The 21,065-nt window shown below is 54.0% G+C and overlaps 2 protein-coding genes across 3 annotated transcripts; one reads left to right on the forward strand and one right to left on the reverse strand.

Annotated features, from left to right (window-relative positions):
* Positions 1 to 442: 442 nt before the first annotated feature.
* Positions 443 to 10,004, forward strand: CTSZ (cathepsin Z). Its single transcript, XM_019972113.2, has 6 exons — positions 443 to 708; positions 1,165 to 1,328; positions 5,416 to 5,595; positions 7,326 to 7,476; positions 8,073 to 8,235; positions 9,450 to 10,004. Exons 1-6 carry the CDS (start codon positions 563 to 565, stop codon positions 9,558 to 9,560), a joined length of 915 nt encoding a protein of 304 aa, XP_019827672.2. The 5' UTR covers positions 443 to 562; the 3' UTR covers positions 9,561 to 10,004.
* A 1-nt stretch (position 10,005) lies between these two features.
* NELFCD (negative elongation factor complex member C/D) lies at positions 10,006 to 20,830 on the reverse strand. Of its 2 annotated transcripts, none has more exons than XM_019972112.2 (15): positions 20,682 to 20,830; positions 17,444 to 17,556; positions 17,111 to 17,220; positions 15,632 to 15,741; positions 15,142 to 15,249; positions 14,495 to 14,647; positions 14,161 to 14,291; positions 13,368 to 13,533; positions 12,948 to 13,082; positions 12,402 to 12,541; positions 11,638 to 11,752; positions 11,219 to 11,314; positions 11,005 to 11,145; positions 10,621 to 10,750; positions 10,006 to 10,532 (listed from the first exon to the last, which is right to left on the reverse strand). In XM_019972112.2, exons 1-15 carry the CDS (start codon positions 20,766 to 20,768, stop codon positions 10,498 to 10,500), a joined length of 1,770 nt encoding a protein of 589 aa, XP_019827671.1. In that variant the 5' UTR covers positions 20,769 to 20,830; the 3' UTR covers positions 10,006 to 10,497. The 2 variants fall into 2 exon arrangements, with proteins under 2 accessions (XP_019827671.1, XP_070657474.1); XM_070801373.1 differs by having other exon boundaries at positions 10,621 to 10,765.
* Between the last annotated feature and the right edge of the window lie 235 nt (positions 20,831 to 21,065).

Genomic DNA, 21,065 nt, shown 5'->3' on the forward strand with positions numbered 1-21,065 from the left:
AAAGCTAGGGTGCTCAGGTGCTCGGTCATATCTGACTCTTTTGCAACCCCTGGGACTGTAGCCTGCCAAGCTCCTTTGTCAATGGGATTCTCCAGGGAAGAATACTGGAGTGGGTTGCCATGCCCTCCTCCATCAGGAAGCTAGAATAGGGTGCAGTTCTGCAGAGAGACCCCTGCCCATCATCCCTGGAGGCTGGACCCAGGCGGGATGCGGGGATCCGGGGCATCTCTCCGGACCAAAGGGTCCCAAGACGCCAAGGCTGGGGGCGGGGGGCCCTAAGAATGAATGAGGTCTGATAGATCAGAGGCAAGAGGCAAGTGGCGGGGTCGGGGCGGGGTCCGCCGAGGCCTGGCGCGTGACCCGAGTCCGGACGGGCCGGGCAGCCGGGCGGGGCGGGGCCGGGTCACCGGGGGCAGCAGCGCGCCCCGCCCCGGGGGAGTGTCCCGCCGGGCGCAGACACCTTAAGGGCCTGCGGGCCGGGGAGGAAGCCTGCGGAGGGGTGACCGGCGCGAGATCTGAGTTAGAGTTCAAGTCGGGGTCTGATCGCACCGGCGAGGGAGCCATGGCGTCGTCCGGGCCGCTGGTGCCTCCGCTGCTGCTGCTGCTCGTGCTGCTGGCGGGCGCGGCGCGGGCCGGCCTCCACTTCCGCCCGGGCCGCGGCTGCTACCGGCCTCTTCGGGGAGACCGGCTCACCCAACTGGGGCGCAGGTCGGGGCGGCTGGGGTTGGGGGGGTCTGCCCATCTCCCGGGGCTGTGCGCGCTCTGCTGCCTGGGGAACCCTGCCGCCTCCTTGGGGTGCCAGCAACCAGGGCGCCCTGCTTCCCTTGACCTCTGCGGGTCAGGGCCAGCCCCTAGGCTTTGGAAGCGCCCTCTTTCACTTGTGTGGGGTTGGACGGGCCTCACCCGTGCTGGAAGCAAGCCAACCTCGCCGACTTGCATTTGGGGCGTTGCTGGCCGGAGCAGTCTGGTTCCTGCATTGGGGGTGGGGGTGGGGGGGTGCCCTGCCAGCTGAGTCTGAGAGGGCGGGGATCTCCCGGGGAGAGATGGGTCGCCCCCATTCCCTCTCACCCTCCCACTGGGGAAGATGTTTGGGCCCCCCCACCCCAACCCTGGGAAAGGGGAGAGGTGCCCAGTGCTGATTCTGTTGATGGTGTCTGTTCCTAGGACGTACCCCCGGCCTCATGAGTACCTGTCCCCGTCGGATCTCCCCAAGAGCTGGGACTGGCGCAATGTGAATGGGGTCAACTACGCCAGTGTCACCAGAAACCAGCACATCCCCCAGTACTGTGGCTCCTGCTGGGCGCATGGCAGCACCAGTGCCATGGCGGGTAGGTCAAGGGCCAGCGAGGCCCGTCCAGCTGCCTTCCTGTCAGCATGAGTGGCTGCAGCCCAGGGTCGCGGGGATTCAACCTGGGATGGGGAGGGGGGTGTCTGTGTCAGGCCTTGGGGAGCCGATCTGGGGCCTTGTGCGTGCCCAGCGGTCACAGAACTGAAGCCCAGTGACAAACGGCTCCAGGACCCTTATTTGTCTCAAAGCTTGTGACCTGAGCCACTGGGGCCCAAACCACAGACTCGCCCAACCCCCTGCTGGAGTTGGGCCTGTGAACGTGAAGCTGCTTTTCAGGGTAGTTAATATTTGAAATGAATGCTTGTTCTGGGCTGGGGCTATTGAGAAAGGCCAGCTTTCTTCTCGTCTGGACCTTAGCCACCTGGCCACAGTGAGGGCCGGAAGTCTTGAGGCCTGGAGGAAGGGGACATCAGAGGTTCACATCACTTGAGCAGGCTGCTGGGCCTGCCTGGGAGGGTGGGTTGCAGACTTCACACCAGCCTGGGTCTTCTGGCAACCCAGGGGTTCCACACTGAAATCTGTGAAACTCCTCCCCTGAGGCACTGTGCTAAGCAGACCGACCACAGTGTGGGTGCTGCCGCTGGCCAACATTCCGCGTATCATTGAAGTTCCTGACTGCCCTGTGATTGCTCCCACTTTGTAGATGAGGAAACCAAGGCTCCTGGCTGAGTGGTCAGGAGACTAGGCCTTTGTGTGAGTGTGAGTGACAGCCGGGACCTGAGCCCAGAAGCTGGGCTGCCTTGAGGGTGAGGAGTGGGGTGGAGGGGGTGGGATCTGGACCCCAGGGTCCACCACTGTAGCAGGAGCACCTGGTAGGTCTCCGCGGTGGCCCTGCCCCATCTCTCCTGGGGGCTGGGTGGTACTTCTGACCCTTCAGGAAGGAGGAGGGAAGGGGCTGGTAGGCTGAGCCCCATTTTTACCTGGGGAGGCCCCTGCTGACTGGAATGGAGATGGAGAGGGCCCCTGGAGAATGTGGAGCCAGAGGCTTAACCAAGGAGCCACTGGGAGACGTCTGGGCTGGGCAAGCAGGCAGGGTGTGGGCGGCCTTGAGCTCAAAGCTCATGGCAAAGGCCTGGCAAGAATGGCGCTCACTGGCCTAGAGGAACTGAGAGGGCCTTTGGGGGGGCCTTAGGGTGTGGTAGGGGAAGCTGAAAAGGTCACCAGGGGCCCTGCAGCCAGGGGAGGGGCCTGGCAGAAGCCTGAGGGATCTCAGGAGGGAGTCACAAGCCAAGGTTTGCATCTGTAAAGGAACACAGTGCCTGGAAGGTCTGTCTGGTCCATTGACCTTTCCCTGTTCGGAAGTCAACCCTCCACTGACTGGAGTGGATCCTCCTGGGCAGACAAACAATGGCTTCCCCCTCCCGACCCTTCGAATGTCCTCCCTAGCAGCAGACATCCTCTTCCTCTTTCGCTGAGAAAACAGAAGCCCCCGAAAGGGGACTTCCAGGGTGCCGGCCCAGCTGCTGCCTACCACAGCTGGTCATAGTTCTCCTGCCCTCCCATCCCTGGGTGTCTAGCATCTGAGCCCCTGGCCAAGGCCACCCCTGCCAATGCCCACCCCTGCCCATCGCTGAACCCCACTCCGCCTCCAGCTGCCACCCCATTTCTGGGCTCTCAGAGGTGCCTGCAGCCCCCACTTCTTCTCTTACCTCCTCAAACACCTCCAGCCGCACCTCCAGCTCCTTGCCAAGGTCTCCAGCATGGGGCTGCCATGGTCAGGCCAGGTGGTCACCGCCCGGCCTCGCCCTGCATGATTGTGCTTGATCTGTGACCCCCCCACCCCAATGCTTTCCTGGCTTTCAGTCACAGTGGGCCCCTGATCTCTGCCTCTCTGGCCCCTTCAGACCCTCTTATGGGCTCCTCATCCTCCCAACTTAACTTCTGAACGTTGGGTTCCCAGGACCCTACGGCTGGACTTGGCCTTCACTTCCACCTGATGCTCTCCGTCTCGCTTGGACGCCTGACACCTCAAACCTCACTTGCTCCTCCTTTCCACCACCACCCTCACCCCCAAACCAGTTCCCCAACCTCCTGATCGCTCCAGGAGAACACCTTCCTTCCCTCACTCTGGCTGAAGCCCAGAAGCACGTCGGCCACCTGTTTTTCACCTTCAGACAATCAGGCCATAGGGCTGGGCTCTCCCTTCAAGGTATATCGAGGATTCTGCTGGAACTGGGCCCTGGCCTTGCTGTTGGAGCTGCCTGACCGGTCCACCTGCTGCTCCCCTGCCGCCCCGCCTCAGGCCTCAAATAGCTCTGACCCAGGCTGTCCTGGGCCCCTTTCTGTCCTGCTTGAAACTGTTTTAAGACTTCAGGCAGATTAGCCAAAACCCTGACTTGCCTGCAGACCCTATGTTAGCTGACTCCTTATTTGGTGTTGGGACCCAGCTTGGATGTCAAGAGCTGAAGAACGGGAGGGTGCCCTCAGGCCCGGCCCTTGCCCCCTCCCATGGGTGCCCCCCACTGTCCGTAGGTACCCCCCCTCCTCTCCCCTCTTTTCCTGGCAGCACTGCATCTACTGCTGCCGTGGCCCATCTCCCCGACCACATGGAGCTCACAGGGTGGGAGCTTTGTTTTGCTCACTAAACAGGGCCTGGCGCACATTAGGTGACGAGCTGGCCGTGGATGAGCGGGGCAGATGAGGGGCGGAAAGGGGAAGTGCCAGGTGCAACCCTCCGGGGGTGGGTCAGGTGCAAACTGGTTGGGAAACAGCAGTGGGGGTGAAGGAGGCCCTCATCCCACCTCCAGGCCTTGCCCAGCGTGCAGCCAGGATGGAGAACCTCCACGTTCATGGCAAGGGGGCTTCCAGGGTGAGGCTGCAATCAGTAAAACCTCGGTGAGTTCATTTAGGCAGCTGGTATTTACTGAGCAGGCTTCCCAGGTGATGCAGTGGTAAAGAACCCCCCTGCCAGTGCAGCAGGCACAAGGGACGTAGGTTCGATCCCTGGGTCAGGAAGATCCCCTGGAGTAGGAAATGGCAACCCACTCCAGTATTCTTGCCTGGAGAATCCTGTAGACAGAGGAGCCTGGCAGGCTACAGTCCACGGGGTCGCAGAGTCGGACACGACTAAATGCATTTATTTACTGAGCACCAACGATGTGCCAGGCAGCTTAGGAGCTACGCTATGCCAGCACTGCGGGAAGGAGATGGTCCAGTAACAACGGGGCTAAGGGGTAGGGCTAATGGGCGAAATGATGTCAGCTGGAGGGTCAGCAAGGCTGGGGAGGGATTGTGAGGGTTGAGAGCAGACGGCTATGGGAGGCTGCTGAGAAGGGGCTTGGGGAGACCTGTCGGGGGGAGGGGTTGGCCACGCGAGGCTCTGTAGAGGTGTGTCTGCAGTAGGGCCCTGGGGGAGCGTGGTCCCGGCACTGGGGAAAGAGCTGGGGCACTGCTGGTGACTGGCTGTGGATTCCAGAAGGCCGAGGGCAGGTCACAGGGGCGGATGTAGAGCCCTGTGGGCCCAGAGCCTGGGAGGTGACCCCAGGGATGTAGGGGGGCATGGGACTGTGGGAGGGAAGGAAGGAAGCACCTGGAGGGGGCTGCTGGGGGGTGGAGGACCTGGCTGCTTGCTCACTGTAATCAGGGAAAGAACAGGCTTGGTGAGTTCCTACTTGGAGGTGGGATCTCAAGATGTGGGCCAGCATGGATGGTTGTGGGATCATCACCTCAGGAGGTGGCAAGTGAGGTGGCCGGCCAGGGTAGGACTGGCTGTAGGGTCCCCAGGACCCTGCATGTGCAGGGAAAGGGGTGTGGCCACCCTCAGCTGCCTGTGGGGTGTGTGGGCCTAGGCGCGTGGGGAATGAGAAGGGTCACCCCACCGGCCCCTGGTCTGCACTCTCCAGTGCCCTAGAGGCGGCTGGTCACTAGCAGCCTTCAGGCAGGACTCCCCTGGAGCTGTCCTGGTAGTTGGCAGTAGGGGCCAGCCTCAGGGCTGAGAGGGGCATGAGGAGAGAGCAGAGGCCCCACGGGAGGAGGGGAGCGCCCTGCGGAGCGGGATGCAGGGCCCCCCCACCCAGAACAGCATGAAAGGGGGTGGGTGCCGACCCATGTGGCTGCTGCCCCTGCAGACCGGATCAACATCAAGAGGAAGGGGGCGTGGCCGTCCACACTGTTGTCGGTGCAGCACGTGATCGACTGTGGCGACGCGGGCTCTTGTGAGGGGGGCAACGACCTGCCGGTGTGGGAGTATGCCCACCGGCACGGCATCCCCGACGAGACCTGCAACAACTACCAGGCCAAGGACCAAGGTAGGCGCCGCTCGCCCCCCTGCCCCCAGACACACGCATACGGGCACACGCATGCCTCCCTCTGCCCAGGGCAGGTGTGGTCCGGAGCCCAGGCCCACACACTTCTCAGGTCCTGTGGCCGGCCCCGGGGGAGGATGGGACAGAGCCCCCTGGGTGGGGCTGAGGATCAGGAAATGGGGGCCTGGCGTCCTTGTTGAGAAAGGACTTGGGGCAGGGTTCTCCAGCCTGCGCGCACTGTGGCCAGGCCGGGCCCTGGTGTTTGCATCTAGCATTTTAGTGGTGTCATGGCCTTTGTAAGGGGAACTTGGGTCCAGGGAAGAGTGTTTTCCAGGAGCCGGGTGGGGAGAGCCGGCAGGCAGCAGGAGGGCCTGGCCTGAGAGTCACAACCCTGGGCTGAGGGCACTGTATGGACCAGTGGGCACAAGCTGGCCTGCTTGTGCCTCCAGCCCCTGGAGCTGGCACGTTCCTTTCAACCTGCTCCCCTTCAAAACCAAAGGAGAGAAATAGTCCAAACCCCAGACCCACAGTGGGTAGTTTTAAGTCTCCTGTCTGGGCTCCCTCGTAACCAGAGCACAGAGCTGGGGCCAACTCAAAAGGCCTTCTGAGACAGGAAAGGGGAGGATGACTTTTCTGCTGCCCCCAACCCCATCTATAAAACGTGTGCTCCTGCTCCTGAGCCTTCTGAAGGCGCCATCCCACGCCCACGGGTGCCTCTGCCTTGCCTCCTGGCCATACTCCCAGCCAGAAAGCATCCCCCCAGACTGGTTGAGTGAGTCTTGTTGAAGTGGTAGATGCCACAGGGGTCAGAGGATCAGAGAGAGGTGCCCAGGGTGAAAAGGAGAAGGGGGGCCCCTGAGGGCTCAGAATTGGGGACCCAGGTGGTCTTGGGGCCCCGCTCTGTCCAGAACTGGTCATGTCCGTCCTCAGCCAGGCCCTCGAGCCCACCTAGAACAATAGGGCCAGATGGAATTCACCGGCCCCTGGTTGTTTGCAGTAAGTGGTCTGGTCTTTGTGTTAGCAAATGTGGCCACAGATCCACCATGTTTCAGGGTGTCCTGGGCATTTGGTGTCCAAGGGGTGAATTAAACCAACAGCTTAATCCTCGAAGAGTTTACTGTCCTGGGGGGAGGAATCTGGACAGATATGAAAATTATGGCAGAAATAGGTAACATGAAAGCAGTAAAGAGTGGGGGTGCGGGCTCAAGGCAGGATGGACGAGGTGAGAACACATGAGACAGTATGGAGTCTTCCAGATCTAACAGCTGCACTTTGTTTTGAACCCTAATTCAAAATGCTTACTTTCCCCCCAGATGTGTTGACCTATTCACTAGCCAACAATATAATCTTATTTAAAAGGCTGCTCCCCTTGGAAATCAAAGGAAATTACTAAAAATTATTAAAAATTAAGAATTTAATTACTCTCTATTCTCAGCTATAGAGTATTATGCAAAGGCCTTTCTTCTGGCTTTCAGGAAAAGTCGAGCTTTTGAGCGCCTGCTTTGTGCTAATTAGTGTTGTCTTTTTGCTGAGAGCTGGGGAAGGAATGGTTACCGTGACTCCTGTAGCTGAAGGAAGAGGGTAATTAAACACCTGAGCGCAAGGTGATTTCTGTTATTAGCTAGTGGATGGCGCACTCAGCTAGAAAAGTGAAGACTGGGGTCTGGGTGCGCTGCTTTGTTCGCGTCTTAACGAGGAGAAGGTCTCACGCTGCCTCTCCGTGCGGTCCCCAGAGTGTGACAAGTTTAACCAGTGTGGGACGTGCACTGAATTCAAAGAGTGCCATGTCATCAAGAACTACACCCTCTGGAAGGTCGGTGACTACGGCTCCCTTTCGGGGAGGGAGAAGATGATGGCAGAAATCTACACCAACGGCCCCATCAGGTATGAAGCTGAGACCCCTGCCCTAGGTGGGCACGCAGGCTTCAGGTCGAGGGGACCCAGGTCATTATCACCCCTTTTCTTCTGGCCAACTTGACCCGCAAGGCTAGAAACAGCTGCCACATGAGTTTTCTCAAAATTAAGCTCAGGGCTTTCCCAGTGGCTCAATGGTAACGAGCCTGCCTGCCAATGTAGGAGACACGGGTTTGATCCTTGGGCTGGGAGGATCCCCTGGAGAAGGAAATGGCAACCCATTCCAGTGTTCTTGCCTGGAAAATCCCATGGACAGAGGAGCCTGGCAGCCTACAGTCCACGGGGTCACAAAAGAGCCTGACACAACTTAGCAGCTAATCAAAAGTAAAGCTCAACAGTCTATGTGCCCCTGGTAGGATTATTGGGAAGGAGGCACACGTGTGTGGGAAGGTCCCAGGGCGCAGCCCATGCTGCGGGGCTGCCAGTACAGCAACCATAGCGGGGACGCCAGGTGAGTAACAGCAGAAGTTTGGACAGAACCATCAGGTGTGAATTATGTGATTTGTTCCTAACCGTGGTGAACAGTGGCCGCTGAAAGTGTGCGTTCTCTCCCTGCTTGCTCTCAGCTGTGGCATAATGGCAACCGAAAAGATGTCTAACTACACTGGTGGCATCTACTCCGAATACAACGACCAGGCCTTCATAAACCACATCGTCTCCGTGGCCGGGTGGGGTGTCAGCGATGGCATGGAGTACTGGATTGTCCGGAACTCGTGGGGAGAACCATGGGTAAGACACATCTACTGGGACAGCTCTCACATGGATGGTCTGGGGGGGTTTGTAGCTGAGAACTGCAGCCCTGAGCAGTGGGGCTTCAGGCTCCAGATGTGGGGCTGGGGGGATTCTGTCCTGCGTGGTGGGGGCAGGAGGCTTGTCTTGGGCATCTCAATGTGTTCAGCAGCCTCTTTGCCCCTACCCATTTGATGCCAGATGCTCCTTCTCCCTATTTCCCAGCTGTGACAACCACAACATCCCCAGTCATCTCATGGCAGTGGGGAAGACCCTGGCTGAGGAGCCCGACTTTAAAAGTTTCCATTTAGCTTGCTTTATTCCTTTACAACCATCTCATTCTTTCTCTTGTCATATTTTCTGGTCTCCTAAGTAACAACCGGGGTTTCCTCAAAAATACTTTAAAAAAAAAATTAATTTTGGCTGTGCTGGGTCTCTGTTGCTGCACGGGGTTTCTCTAGTTGCAGTGAGCAGGGGGTGCTCTTCACTGCAGTGACTTTTCTTTTGGAACCGGGTTCTAGGCACTTGGGCTTCAGAGTAGTGGCGCGTGGGCTCCGTAGTTGTAGCTCCCAGGCTCTAGAGCTGACTCAGTAGTCGTGGCACACAGGCCTAGTTGCTTTTCAGCGTGTGCAGTCTTCCCAGACCAGGGATCGAACCTGCATCCTCTTCATTGGCAGGGGATCCGCTCTACCACCAGGGAAGTTCAAAACACTATTTGATTTGGGTTAAAAACCCAGGGGAGTTACAGCAACTGCCAGAATTTTCATTTCTGAAACCTCGTATTAACGATTACAGCTTCAGACACTAACTCATTATGATGAAATCCAGGGAAGATGATTTATGTCAAAGTGATGAAACGTCAGTATTTTTTATTCAATGACTATAAATGGGGGTGTTAATAGGTAGTCCAGACATCTGGTTCACAAGAGTCAATATTTTAGCTACATTAATTAGCTCTTGGTATACAGACCCATGTACCCACTGTGTTAAGGATTAACCAAGTTTAAATATTTCACGAAAGCGCTATCTGAACGGGGTCCTAGGAAAGGGGAGAGGCAGCTGAGCGGGTGGCTTGGACACTGCAGGTGCCCTGAGCACGAGGTGAATTGAACAGGGAGGAGAGGGTCTGTGTGCTCTGAGAGCAGATAGGGGAGGTAGGAGATGCAAGGTGTGCGGGGGTCCCCAGTCCTCACGCACAGTCCCACTCCTCATAGGGCGAGCACGGCTGGATGCGGATCGTGACCAGCACCTACAAAGGTGGGGAGGGCGCCCGTTACAACCTGGCCATCGAGGAGAGCTGCACGTTTGGGGACCCCATTGTTTAAGGCAGAGCAGCTCTTACAGAAAGGATCGCGAGAGCCGGAACCAGAGGGGATCCCATTGTCACAGGCACCGGGGTGGCGCTGCCGTGGTTTGAAGGAACTGGGGGTTGACGTTCACGTGACAGCCAGTGATGGCCCTGAGCACCGAGGACAGGCACGGTGGAAATGCCACACAGGCTGACATGGGGGCGAGCCGGGGAGCCGCCGGCTCCGCGCCTGCACTGGATGGCTTCCTGCCGGGAGAGCAGCCGGGAGAAGCGGGATCCGAGGGGCAGTGAACGATGTGACCTCCGTAGCAGATGACTTGGCAGCTGTGGTCTGGGAGGAAAAACAGCTCGCACTCACCACCAGTTCCTTTGTCACCTTGAAACCAATGGGGCGCACAGGGGGGAGATGGTAATTTCGAGTTGCCCAAGTGATGAATAAAATGCACACTTCACACCAGAACTGAATCTGAATGCTTTATTTACACATAAGAACAACATGATATCGGGATCCACGCCTTCCCACCACAGAAAAGCTTTTATATGTTCTTGGAAAATAAAAGTAATCACAATAATATGAACTAACCAATCAAATCGTGTGCAAAAACAAAAGTCAACTTTGAAAACAGTTCATCTGAGTGTCTCAGTCTCTGAATTCTACCAGGGCTGACGGCTGGCTACATCCTAAGGGGTCTTGGGAGCCCAGTCCACTACCAGGGGAAGTGACTACTGTAGACGGGATCCAGGGGGCAGTCCTGGACTTACAAGGAGAGGGCCCACTCCCAAGTTTTCCCCTTACACTGCTAACATTTTCCTTTACACAGAAATCCTTCACCTCCTCCCATCAGAGCCCATTTCCCAGACGCTGACGGGGCCTCTTCAACAACGGCTTCTGCAAAGGGTTATTCCACAGGGGTCTCCCGGAGGGGCCGGCTCCACTCTGGGGATGCTCTGAGTCAGTTCACCAGGATGAAGTTAGACTTGCAGTGAGCTGTAAGAACAGAAGGGACCTGGGTTAGAAACAAGAGGGAAATGACGACATGAAAACTGCAGTCCAGAGATGCTCACGCCAGCCTTACCTATGAACTCCGTCACGGGGTCATGTTCACCTTCGGTTTTAATGGTGCCAGCAATGCTATCGTTTTCCAGGATGGGGAGGAAAAGCTGCACGAAGTCAGAGGTGTAGGGGGGCGCGATGACATCCAGCACCTGTGGGAGCACAGCCTATGAGCTGGTCAGAGGGCAGCAGCGTGGAGGGACCCCACCCGTCCCCACGCCCACCCCTTCTTCCTGGAGGCCATCCCAACTCCAACATGAAGACGGGCAGGGCTCATAAAGGTCTAACAGCTCCTGCAGATAGGAGGTGCCTGACAGACCAGTATCCACATCACTGTCATCACCGTGACTATTGCTGGGTGCAAGGTGACAACATCAAGCCCAGAGGGCACTGCCAGGGCACTGACCTCGGTCACAAAGTGGCGAATGAGGGAAATGTCAGTGTCCAACTTCTCCAGACACTTGCGGATGTAACTGACCACGGGAAGCACATAGCCCCGGCTCAGCAGGTGCACCATCCTGTCCAGGAGGGTCTTCTTCAACTCAAGCTGCGGGTGTGGGGTGACAAGTTTGAGAAGGGCCGTCTCCCCACTGCCCAGCTCACCCTAGGCCACCACTCACCTGCTCCATCACGTCCAGCTGCGAGTGCTCTGTCTCGAAGAGCTTCACCAGCAGCTGCAGGACCTGGGGGTGCAGGAGCTGATGGCAAGTGCTGATCTAGAGAGGCCAGAGGGAGCCACCTTGAGCCACATGGCTGCGGCTCCGGGCTCCCCATAGGCCTCAGGGAAGCGCCACCAAACACAACTCGTGGCGGAAAACAGTGGTTCCTGGGGCCAGTCAACTTCTGTCCCGTTCCTCATCCTCTCAGGAACACTTGATAGAAACTGAGAAGTCTACAGAGTCAACAAAACTAATTCCTTAAACGGAAACTCCTCATTTGGAGTAGAAATAACTAGCTTTGAAAAGACTGTCCTCTGAAGGCAGGGAAGACACGTGGGAGGGGAGGACGCAGAGCTCTGCGAGCGCCTCGCAGCCCCTACCTCATCCAGCAGCGCCAGGTGCACTGGCGTGTGGTCAGTCTGCAGCTGGAAGTACCTCGGCTCCGACACAGTCCAGTCCACCCACTTCAGCACCCCCATGGCCACCACTGGAAACCTACGGGGAAACAAGGCAGGATGCAAACACCGAAACCAAACACCTCAGTCTAGCCTATCACTTCACTCTTCGACATGCTCTGCCAGGGAGACGCCGTAAGTGCAAACAGGCTGATGAGAGTGGGGCACCAGAACCCGAAACCCATGCTCTACTGACTTTAGACCAACGTCGCTGGTTTAGAAGAAGAAAGCCATTAATGCAGCACTCTGAGAGCTTGGTGGACTGGGCTGAAGCAAGCTCTTAGTCTCTAGTACAAATTAACAGACAAAAATTCACATGCCTAAGAGGACAGCTATGCGTAAGCTTTCCTAGTGAGTGCTCACAGAACTGGCATAACACACATCTATCCAGGCAAAATTCTGTTGGTCTAACTTTTACTTTGAATAGACCCTCTTCTTCAAAGCAATTTTTAAATTCTGGTTGGTCTTCCTTCTTCTTAGTCTAATTTGTGAACAGATTTCTGGCAGGTAAATATCTGAAAATTACTCATACTGCTAAAACAAAATTCTCTCTATATATTTACAGAAGAGAAAACAAATGAAATGAATAAGTACCTCTGAATCTTTTGTGATATATTTTGAGCTGTTAATATGAAAATTCAAACCAGCTCCTCCCCAGATAATTACATCTAGAACCTTCATCTGCTCACCGGATGCACTGATAAAGGGTGCTCAGCTCAGCCACGAGCTCCGACGCCCCCTTGTTCTCGTTGCAACACAGGTTGTGAACAGTCTCAACAGCTTTTGACGTGGACTTCAGCTCGTCTTTATTGATGCTGACACGCTTGTTCTGAAAACACAGCAAGCTGGTGAATCCTGATGGCATCCGTGTCCTTGAAGTCAGGGTAACCCAGCCTCCACCCTTCCCTCTGCAAACCCCTGTTTCTGAAGTCAAGTGTCCCTGTCACACAGCGAACACACACTGCAGACCAGGGGGACCTCTGTCTGTCAGTGTCCTAGGGAATCAGTTTCATTTCTTTAGTCACACTTCAGATTACAGTTTGAATTAGTATCATAGATGCGATGCACATTTCCTTAAGACACTGAGCACGTTGGCTATTTTATGCAGAAACACCAGAAAAGACATTTCAGACAGTAGTTGGGCCTGTGACTCTACAGCCAAAATTCACACATAACACCAAACAGAGGTGGTTCATGTCTCCCTAAAGCCCGTGCGCTCTCAGCATAGACGCTACCTTCTTCCAGGTCTCCACCACGCTCGCTGCATATGCCAAAATGTGGATATACTTGTGCTTGTGGTCCTGGTTGATCCTGGCCCCGGGTTTAAAGAGTGACTGCATGAACAGGTCCAGGAAGGCGGGTACCCGGATCTGAAAAGAAACACAACTCAGTGAAAACGAAAGCAGGAACGAGATGGGGGTGAGTCCACACACACCCATGCAGGAGTGCCAGCTCAGGTCCTTCGCTGAGAGTGCTCCAGGGGGCTTGAGGACCGAGGACGTGATAAGCACCAGGCAAAGGACAGGAACATCTCAACAGGCACGTGCACTCCCTAACTTGAAAGAACTAAGAGGAGCACCAACGTTCCAGAAGAATATACTTCCAGTTGGCATTGAGGGTGTCCCACCTTATGGTTAAAATGAAAGGCCACTCACGAGTTCAACAGGGGGCGGGTCCATGCTCGTAAACATCTTGAACAGGACTGTGATGTCGGCCGGGTTCAGGGCTCCCTTGGACAGCATGGCCCCAAGGGCCTGGCACGCCCGGGGGTAGGAGGCAGCTGTGCCCAGTGCCAGTGTGATTTGACTGGCGTCGTGGCCTCTTGATGAAACAATATCACATATCCCGTCATCGATAAGGTGGCTCCCTGCCCGGCCCTCTCCTACCTTCTCTCCCTCCCGCCTTTCACATTTATGCTTTGAATTGTTGGAATCTCTTTGTTTTTTCATATTTCTCTCGTCCACTGGTATTTTTTTACCTACTGACCCATGAAAACATTTGGAGCTAACTGGGAAAGAAGGATCCAGTGCAGCTTACGGGCTTCCTAAAAGGAACCATGCACTTTTCAGTATCTTAAGACTCCATGAGTAGAAAATAAAGCTAATTAGTAAAAATAAAATTTTATTAGCTAATAAAGCTAATCATTCTGTTCTGTAAAAGATGGACCACAACCTAACAAGCGGACCACTGAAGAACTGTTTCAAGACTACTGTCATCTGCTACTGATGAGTCCCAATATATTGGGAATAAATAAATTCATAAATACAGTGAATTAAACTGTACGTAAATCCTTTACAAAATATTCATCAAAGCAAAACTTTAGAACACAAGCTCTTTCCCAGCTCTACGGGTAAGAGGAAGTTACATCAAAACAGGAGGACCTAGGGTTTTCAGTTGTGGAAACAGGGCAATGGTGTGGGGTGAGAGAGCAGAGACACTACCTCTCACCTCTCCTGGGCGAAGCGCTGAACCTCTTGTGCAATCCTGCGCACAGCCGAGCCCCCCTGCTCCTCCTGAGCCAGCACAGACATCAGGGCCTGTGCGAACAGGTACGTGTGCTCCCCGTGGCACACCATCTTCTGCAGAATGGAGAGAAGAGCGTGTTTGGGCTTTGTGACCACAGCAACAGCAAAGGCAGATGGGAGTCAGATGCCAACAGTTCAGCACCTTCTGGGGAGGTGACCTCTGACCCAGACATTCTCCAGAGTAAAGAGCATTTTGCTTTTGAAAACACATGACCCCAAATGGCCTACTTCTAATCTGAGCCACATAAAGTACTTACTGCAAACTCGGGGAGATTTTTTTCAAGGTTTTCTTCTCCTCCATCCAAAATGGTAGCTAGAGAAGTACGGAGCACTCTAGAAAACACCTCCAGCTGCTGGCAGGCTGTGGACACACTGGTGATCTCCCCTTGGTATCCTGCGTCAGAAATAAGCTACAACACGGAAATAAGAAGCCAAACACATGAGCCATGGTCACAGGTCCACAGGAAGGTGGATGATGGCGGGCTCTGGGGTGAGAAGCGACGTGCACTGGTTTTGCATTTCCAACTTTTACTCGGGTGCCCACTCCACCACTAACTAGGCTGGTAGCCCCAGCCAACTCCCCACCCCCAACCCGTGACACTTAATCTGTGAGACAGAGGAGACTGACCCGACATTCGTAAAGGCTCCTCTCAGAACACATTGGGCCCTGTAACACATTCCTGCCAAACCCTAAAACACAGTCCATGTCGACCCCAAAATATACACATTCTGTGCTTTTCTTTCTCAACATTTAACAAGACTTACTAAAGTGAAACGATGAAGATCTTTACCAAAAAAGCACATAGGACCTTTTCAGAGGGAACAGACCACCAACCAACCAACTCAAAATAACCCTCATTCATAAGTACCTTTATCTTTTCTCTGACTCCAGGATCCTTCCTACCTTAACAGTGAAGTTAAGCATCAAACAGTCTGGGTGGGCTTCAGCCAGCTTGTAAAAAAGGTCTCTCCAGGTGGTGTGTGCAATCATTTGTTCAAGCCAAGCAGGGGTCTGATAACAAACAAACAGCAAGGTAAGAGGCCTGGCTCTAGCTTAAGTGAAGATTACATTGTGCCAACAATCACAGAGGAGTCCCTGGGCTCCTGGCTTCAGCTGTGGTATCCTGTGCAGGAGGAAGCAGGCCCAGGGCTGGTGAGGTCATATGGGGCTGAGTGGTAGAGCCAGGGGATGCCCTCCCACCTCCACCCCAACTTTAGACGCTCCAGCCTCTCGCGCCCCAAGCAGGGGCATTTAGCAGGCGATTCAGAAGCTGGGCCTCCCAGCCTGACTGCAGCCCCCAGCTCTCTCATGACTGGCAATGCCAGGTGCCGGTGGGCATGTGGAGCCAGCAACGTGCGCCAGGAGCCGGGGTAGAGGGGGGGACGTTCCTCACCTCTCCTTCTTCAGTAAAGATAGAGTCTGCTTTGCGGGGGTCGAAATGTTTGATCAGTAAACTCTTCAGGTGATTTTCCACAGTCTCCTGAACCTGCACTGGCTCAACACCTGGAAGAGAATGAAAGCAACGAGATAGAGAATGGCTACTTCTCAGTTCATGTTACTTCAGAGAAAGTAGATCAAAAGTCCATGTGCAAATCATGTATTACAAAACTGCTTCTAACCATTTAGGATTTGGAGTTTCTTATTAAAATTAATATTACATGTATTTAACATATTGGTAAGACCCCAAAAGGAGACCAGGGCGAAACAGACACAGGTGCTCGTTTACGTGTAAAGCACGGTGATGTCTTCTGAGGTTGCAGGGAACAAGGACAGATTGCCAAAATAGGGAGGATGACAGAAGAACAGCCCCCACCACAGAACAGATGCCGGCCAAGAGGCCAGAACCATGACAGCAGCAAATCGACTTGCTTCTGGGCAGCACTTACCCCACAATATCATCCCTACTCAAAGGAGCCGATTTCCAGTAAGGCCCTACTTTGATCGTATTAGCTAAAAGCCATAATCATACCTGGTCCTCAATTACCCATCATCCACTGCTCGCTGTAACAGACTTCTTAAAAATGGTACACTGAACATACACCCTCTAATTCTCCAACATGGCAGGAAACAGCTCAATGAGAATTACATTCGCAAGCTCTCTGTAAACCTCAATTATTCAATCAAGCAAATGAAAATGGGTAAGAAGTTCAATTCTTACTTAGAGAAGTCTTTATTTATTTATTTATTTGTTGCACCGAATCTTAGTTGTAGCACATGACATCTTTTGTTGAGGCATGTGGGATCTAGTTCCTGGACCAAGGATTGAACCCAGGTCCTCTGCACTGGGAGCATGGAATCTTAGCCACTGGACCACCAGGGAAGTCCCTCTTACTTACAGAAGTCTTAAAACCAGAAAAACAAACAAAAGCTTTCCCATTTATCAGCATTATAATGATCCATATTTGCAGCAACATGGATGGGCCTAGAGACTTGTCTACTGAGTGAACTAAGTCAGAGAAAGACAAGTATCATATGATATAGCTTATATGAGGAATCAAAAAATAAATGATACAAATGAACTTACTTACAAAGCAGACTCACAGACTTGAGAGAATGGGAAGGGCGGGAGAAGGGACAGTTAGGGAGTTTGGGATCAACATGTACACACTGTTATATTTAAAATGGATAACCAACAAGGACCTACTGTACAGCACAGGGAACTCTGCTCAATATTATGTAACAACCTAAATGGGAAAAAATTTGAAAAAGAAAAGATACATGTATAGGTATAAGTAAATCTGCTGTACACCTGAAAACAAGAGAACATTGTTAATCAACTATACTCCAATATAAAATAAAGTTAAAAAAAAACTGATCCAATTGGAAAGATGGGGGTGGGGAACAGGCAGGCCCTAGGCCCCCCACAAAGCACCTGTCTGGATGAGCCACTCGGCCAGCAGGTTGACGGTCTGTGCCACAGCCGTGTAGTTCTCTGACAAGAGCTGGATAACGTTTTCTGGAGATCCTCCTGCCTGAAAATACCTAGAAAAGTGACAGACAAGCTGTGGCACTCGAATGGACACAGAGGGCATGCGGACAGACAGCAACAGCGGGGAGGGAGGAGGAAGATGGGTTGTTCATGCTTTTAAAGTGGGGGCCCCTGGAAGCCCTCCACTCATGCATCATGTCCCTCTGACTATACATGTCATCTCTGGGTCTCTCATGCAGCTTTCTCCTCCCAACGCAGCCAGACTTTCTCATGTACCTCTTCAGAGTGTTAAAGATGGAGGGCTCCATTATATAATCCCGGGTAGAAAACTTATGTAAGCACTCCTGCTGGACCTCGGCGTCATCTTCTCCCTCTCCATAGTCATCCTCCTGTGGTTGGCAGAAAGAGCCAGTTTATTTTTTCATTACCACAGACACCCTGAAATTTCACCTTAAGCCCATGTAACGCTAGCCACGTCAAGCATTCCACATTTATCATTTCATTTAACTTTCAAGTAACAAGTGACCAAGAGAACGGAATTGAGAATCATAACCAAGTGGGCCTGCAGCATGACTCCACGCTTGCGTAACGTGTACGGGGGTCACAGAAGTTACTGCATCTCATGAGGACACCTTATCCAGTACCTGTTTCTCTTTTCCTGAACAAAGGTAAGAGCAGTGCCCTTGCCCACTGGGCTGCTTTGAGATCCCACAAGCTGATTTCTGGAAAAGCCATGCCTAGAACCTGACATTCAGTAAGAATTCAGCATATTTCAGCTACGATTACTGTCTCCACTATTACTCTCTCTTATGTGCCACGGAAAGCTTCCCAGCAAAGACTGATGAAGTGGTTCTGGAAGACACAACATCCATCTGCTGTTTGGACTCTAGTCCCCATTCTGCACAGAAGTTATTTTAGGCCATTCACTGAATCTAAGGGCAAAGCAGGATGAGGATGTGGAGGCGATGGACTCAATGACCCCAAGGTCTGTCCAGCTTTAACACTGTTATACCACCAAGCAGATGCTCTTTGAACATTCACTCTGTACTGACCACTGTACTTGTCACTAGGAAAATTATTGTAGTTTACAAACTAGTAGGAGAGACCAACCTCAGTGCAACTGACCCTTACACACTGCGGTAAGAGATGGGCCAGGGATCATTAAACTGGCTGGCTTTCTCTCCCTCCTCCACAGTCATGGTTAGACTGAACGTGAAATGAACATCTAGTCCACCCTCCATCGTGGGAGCCTAGTAGGGCCAGATCAGGATCGTGCTTCAAGTTCCCCAAAGTAAGCGTCCCCTCACTTTGGGGAGGCTCCCACCAGACAACTAAGCACACAGGCCTCCTTTCAGGTCCTGGAAAACAGAGCCCACCTTTGCACCCCTGCACCCTGGCTTCTATGTCTTCTTATGCCCCACCTGCCTCTTTCAAGGGAGAACTGTGTTTTAGGGTTTGGCAGGAACGTGTTACAGAGCCCAATGTGTTCTCAGAGAAGCCTTTACAAATGTCTGGTCAGTCTCCTCTGTCTCACAGATTAAGTGTCACGGGTTGGGGGTGGGGAGTTGGCTGGGGCTACCAGCCTAGTTAGTGGTAAAGTGGGCATCTGAGTAAAAGTTTGAGACCCAAACCAGTGCATGTCCCTTCTCACCCCAGACCCCGCCGTCAGCCCCTGTCTGTGGGGTCTAGGCTTGGCTCTGCTATTCAAAACAGCATAAGCCCTCAGTTTATAAAATGAGGGCACTGACTAGACAGCCCTCAGACATGCCCCAGGTGTATCACTATGATTGGAAGCCTTAATGTGACAAACACTAGGGCATTTTGAACAAATGCTTGAACCACCCACCACTGAACTGACTGATACCCTACGTGTCTCTCTTCTGGATCACCTTGGTGGTCCAGCATCTGCTAGAGTGGTAATGGAGACAAAAGATGTAGGTGAGATCCCCTTCCTTCATGTATTACTTTCCTGACTATGGGCAGGACCAGGTCCTCCTGTCTCACTTTCTTCATTTACAAAATGAGCAGAGTAATACCCAACTCAGTATTTTGTCCGTGGAATGAGAAAATGCATGAAATCATCTGACCAGCCCAGATTTTACGTTAGCTAAATCTGACTCCATCCTTCCACTCTAAGCCTCCAACACCATGGAATGAGCCAACACTCGAATCTTGGAGTGTCACTCCCTGCTCCAACTCTTGAACAAGTCATGCTTTTCAGCAGCTCTCAAAGGCCCTTTAGAACCCACTGCTTCCACCAGACATCTAAGCACACAGGCCTCCTTTCAGGTCCTGGAAAACAGTGCCCACCTTTGCACCCCTGCACCCTGGCTTCGATGTCTTCCTGTGCCCCACCTGCCTCTTTCAAGGGAGAACATGCCGCTGCAGGCTTTTTTCCTTTAAAACATAACTTCGATTGTCCCACACACACCTAACCTTGACTCCTGTTCAAAAGGTAGGTTCCACCCTAGAAACTAACACAACACTAAAAAAACTAGACCCCCTGCATTAAAAGTCACTTCAGTTGTGTCTGACTCTTTGTGACCCCATGGACTGTAGTCCCCAGGCTCCTCTGTCCATGGGATTACCCAAGCAAGAATACTGGACTGGGTAGCCATACCCCTCCAGGGGATCTTCTAGACCCAGGGATCCAATCTGCATCTCCTGCACTGAAGGCAGATTCTTTACCGCTGACCCACCATGGAGGCAACTATACTCCAATAAATGTTAAATAAACAGATAAACAAAAGGCAGGTTCCTCGCCTCCTGCCCTCTAAACCAACTGCTTTCCAGTCCCCAAGGGAGAAGCCTGAGAAGCTGGGATTCAAACATCACTTCTGCAGGGTCTTCGGATCAGAATCAGGTTGGGGTCCCCTGGCCGAGCGAGAGCGCCCAGTTTGGGACCTGCAGCCCTGACTTCAGAAGAGAAGCTTGTGACCGCCCCCTCACCATCCACAGCAAACTTTTGAAGGTCAAGGATGGACAATCCTTTTGTCATTACTTAGGCCAAGGACTGACTGAATCAGCCAGAACGCCAAGAGTGTGGTTTACAAACAGTAAAGCACGTGTGAGAAAGTCCAAAGTTGCACTTTTCCCCACTCCTGATGCTGAGTTGGATTTTTTTTTTTTAAAGTATGACTACTTTTTAAACTGTCTGAGCCCCATCCTTCTCTTTGGAGCTTCTGTTCGCCCCGCCCAGGGGGCTAAGAATTCCCAGGACCCGCCTCCGAGGCCGCCCCACGGTGGTCGGAGGGTCAGCTCGGGTGACGACTGGGGGGCGGCGCCCGTGCCTGTCCCTGCGGGGACCAGGTCATCGCCCCGCGCCCCCGCCCCCAGAGGCGGCGCGGTGGGTCCCCGTGGCGGCAACAAGAGGGGCGGGCTCGAGGCAGGGGCGAAGCGCGCGGCGGGAGGGGGCGGGGCGGGCTGTGCTTGGATCACGCGGCGGGGGCAGGGGCGGCCAGCCAGCGTCGGGGACCAACATTCCTCGTCGGGGGTGCCCGGTGCCCCCCCTCACCTGGCCGCCTTCCGCCTCGTCGCCCCACTCGGCCGCGTTCCCGAAGTAGTCCTCGTCCATGATGGCGCCCGGCGCGGCCCCCGCCATCCTCTCTCGCGAGCGCGCGCGAGAACACTGAGCATGCGCACGGTGAACCGGCGAGCGCACGCGCGGCCCCGAGGCCCCGCCCCCTGCGGACGCGCGCCTCGTCCCCAGGCGGGAAGCTCAGGATCTCGGCGGAGAGGCGGGGCCAGGTGGAGGGGCGTGGTCGGAGCGAAGGGGCGGGGTGCAGAGGGCGACCTATACATTGCAGAGGGAACCGCTGGAGTTGATCCCCCAAAGCAACCTGGCTGGGCCCCAGGGATGTTGGCTCTAGATAGGTAGAAGTTTCAAACTAGACTCACA

This window comes from Bos indicus, chromosome 13 (assembly GCF_029378745.1).
Source record: "Bos indicus isolate NIAB-ARS_2022 breed Sahiwal x Tharparkar chromosome 13, NIAB-ARS_B.indTharparkar_mat_pri_1.0, whole genome shotgun sequence".
Classification (NCBI taxonomy): Eukaryota; Metazoa; Chordata; class Mammalia; order Artiodactyla; family Bovidae; genus Bos; species Bos indicus.